Source organism: Vespula pensylvanica, chromosome 3 (genome assembly GCF_014466175.1).
Source record: "Vespula pensylvanica isolate Volc-1 chromosome 3, ASM1446617v1, whole genome shotgun sequence".
Taxonomy (NCBI): domain Eukaryota; kingdom Metazoa; phylum Arthropoda; class Insecta; order Hymenoptera; family Vespidae; genus Vespula; species Vespula pensylvanica.
This window is the reverse complement of record NC_057687.1, coordinates 2680243-2684011: the sequence shown is the minus strand read 5'-3', so window position 1 is coordinate 2684011 and position 3769 is coordinate 2680243. Positions and strand designations below refer to the sequence as shown.

At 27.8% G+C, this 3769-nt stretch overlaps 1 protein-coding gene across 1 annotated transcript in view; it reads right to left on the bottom strand.

Annotated features, from left to right (window-relative positions):
• Positions 1 to 3769, bottom strand: part of LOC122627510 (fatty acid synthase-like) — a 21607-nt gene that overhangs the window by 6191 nt on the left and 11647 nt on the right. Inside the window, 1 exon segment of the mRNA XM_043808645.1 lies at positions 320 to 458. Coding sequence (XP_043664580.1) covers positions 320 to 458 — 139 coding nt within the window.

Sequence of the window (3769 nt, the reverse complement as noted above, 5' to 3'; positions counted from 1 at the left end):
GGAAATCTACCAGCGATTCCAGAAATAACAACTTCTTCACCTGGTTCTGGATTAGCAAATTTGAAATATTTGTACGATTCTTTTGTTTTCTTATATTCACTCATGATATTTGATCTTTTTTTTTACTGTGCGAAATAGAATAATGGATTTTTAATTGACACTGAAAGTATTTCTTCAATATCTGGTCGGTATCGACTAATCTCCTTTTATATATTTATTACTTATTCCCACAAAAAATTTTTTAACTGATAGCGCCAATACATTTTGCTCTCATTTAATACTATTTACTTCAGTGATAGTTCATATCTTTCAAATTGACACTTAAACCACTTGTTTTTCTATTCATATCACGTAATGCTTCGGCATTATTCAATGATAAGGAAAGTAAATTTTGTTGTATTACGATATGATTGTGATAACTAGAAATTTTAAATTTACATTTTACAAAGTATATGCACCTTTTTTTCCGGAAACTTTTCCATTACTGATAACAATTTGACCAGTAATGGTTGAATTTACATAAAATTGGAAATATCTATGAAGAAAAAATATCCATACTTTAATTTTCCATCGACGTTATAAAATTTCTACTTGCAAATTATACAGATGATTACTTGTTTCGATTGGAATGATAAAATTCGTTAACAATGAAATAGCATCATTCAATGACAAAAGAGTCAAATTTCATCTGAATATGATAAGTATTTATAATAAATGTAAGTTTATATAATTATTTATAATAAGTTTATTATAATAAATGTAAAGTTTATATAATTATAAAAGTAAGATTTGGTAATTGACTGATTATTTCAATAAATATAACATTTTTAAACTTTGAAATTTTTTAAAAATTCTCAAAGTATTCAGAGATCTTTTCATTATTGGGTAGATTGTCCAGATTTTTTAAAATAACTTTTTATAATAGAGAACAAAAGAAATTGATCTCAAATAATTTTACAAGCAATAAAGATAGTGCCTCAATATTTATAGGAAAAGTTTTTTTTATCCAGAAATCTATTGAATTGTGTACATTCTTATCATTTCGGTATGAATAGATTTTTACGATGTATATTGAACTATTTTGAACTAAAACTGAATGTAATTGTAATTTATTGCAAAGAAATCAAGAAGAAATTAAAATATACAAAAGATAAGAAAATTAAAAAATCGGGGAATAAAAATTGTACAATAGAAAATAAAGAGTCCTTTTTTACGGTTTTCTATTATTTCCTTGTGAAAAATTAATTGATGCAACCAATCATATGCCCTAGTACTTAATAATAAATCTATTCATATAAAAGATTATACATTTGAAACTGATCTTTGAACTATCTGTTTCTTTATTCATGTGCGGGAATAAATCGATACTATTCTGTGCCATCTTTTATTGAGCGAGCTTGGATATTATTTCCATGGAGACGTGATCTCTTCATTTATGTTAAATTTGGAAGATCTATTTATGTTAAATTTGCAAATTTTATGCTATGGTTGTGTGATAATTCACCAAACTGGTAATAACTCTTTCCAACTTTTCTTTAGATTAGTTTTAAGTAAAATAAATACTTCGGCAGAAAATATTTCATCGAACAATTACATCACACGTTTGCGCTAGATAATATTCTTTCTGTATCATATTTATTATAATAACTATTATCTGTCGATTTATAATTCATTTCTATGAGTTTGGCAAAATTTCAGTTCCATATATCTGGCGCGGTCAGATATATTTTATATTCACTATATCATTTTATATTCATGCATCACTGATTTATTTCTATATTCACAATATAATCCATTCCAAGTTCAGTCAAAGAAATCTATGAACTGACATTCTTCAAGTCAGTTATACCTGCAATTAAGAATTTATATGTTAAAGAAAATAATGATAAATAAAGAAGGTTTAGTACGGAAATATATGTACATAAATAAAATCATTAAGTTCAATAATATTAATAATAATATATCTTGGACAAAAATTACCTATAATGGTTAAAATAGTATCTACAACATTATTTATATCGCTTTCTGCCCGTTTTTCAACAACTATTACACCAGTAACTATAAATTTATCCTATACTAAGAATCTGTCCAGTTCTTATAAACATGATGATATTTTTTGCTAAAGAATACAAACGATAACAAGTTCTTTATCTTTATTCTGCATGTCAGCAACAAAACCGACATCTCCAATTACTTCCCATTGTATAGTTAATCCAAGCAAATCTTCTTTTACTCTTTTTTCATATATTCTTCTCATAATGAAATTAGCCATTCCATAATTCGTTTGTCCAGCATTTTCTCTTCCGCATAAGACAGAAGAAAAAACTACGAAGTGTCGAAGATCTGCATAAAGTTTTCTAGTCATCTTGTCAAAACATCTACAGCCCACGTTTTTCTTCGAAAAAATTCTTCAAAAGTCTGCAGCATTTGGTTTCTACAAATACTATCTTTCAAAGAAACCGCGAGATTGAATATACTATCGACTAGTTATCTATTGCGGTTTTCAAAATATACTCACACTTTTCTCGTTTAGCCCCATCGAGGACAACTAGAATCTTAATATTCACGCCATATGATTTTATTGCTTAACTGATTATTTACTGTTAAATCGACTTTTCCAATTTCTGAAAGTCTATGAGTTGAGAAACATAGAAACACTTGAAGTTTATCTTGCGCTATACAATTTAGAACAATGTCTACACTTGCATCATCGGTTTGTTGCAAAATCATTTTCTCGAAGCTGGTATCTCGAGAATTTCCAATATGATTATCATTGATACTAAAAAATGTTTCTTTAATGAATTTACATTTTTCTGGTGTACAGACTGTAATAAATACTCCACACCCCTCACGAAGGACTAAGTTTCACAGCTTGACCAATACCACCAATACTAATGTATTTAAATATTTTGTCACCCTTTTACATTTCTCCATCAATGAAAAGTGCAGTGATACATGTGCAATATACACACGGTACTGTCGCTGCATCTTCTAAACTCCAACTTTCAGATATAATTCAAGAAAAAGTTTCGTCAAACTAACAAAAATTTGATAATCAGAAATAATATCAATCTTGTAATTTTTATTTTGTTCACCTAGTTCGATTAAATCCCATAATACGATGTTCATGAATAATGATTCTACTTTATTCAAAGTTAACTAAGATATCTATTTCTTTTCTTTCTTGTGTTTTTACGTCTGGTACTATTTTATTTATTGTCAAGGTAATTTTAATATTGATCAGGTCTCAAAATTCAATGGTGCATAATGAATACAAACAAAATCCTCCTTTTGATAATTTTTTCTAATTGAACTTTCAACCTAATGTATCGTACTTCAAATTTCACGTAAGTTTTAGAAAAGATTTTTGTATTACTTCGGCTTTGATAATTTGATAAAATGACTTCACACACAATAATAGCATGGTAGGTAAGATTGGACTCGAGAGGTAGAAATAACTGATATCTTTATGATCTTCAAAACGTTCATAGGACATAAAACATTAATAACGAGATTCGTTTCGAATTGTTCGGAGAAAAGTGGTAGTTTGGAAGAAAATTACAGGGCTTTAAAATGTTGAATTAAAACAGCTCGGCAGATATTGCTGCAGGTTCTTTTTATAAGCAATTATTAAATCCTAAGAGACCAGATTAAAAGTTTTCTTCTTCAAGAAGTATAATTATCGTGTTGGTAATATACTCTTTCTCTTCACTGGTAAGTATAGTTTGCACTTTTTGCACCCAGTTAAATTATAATGTTAATAATATGG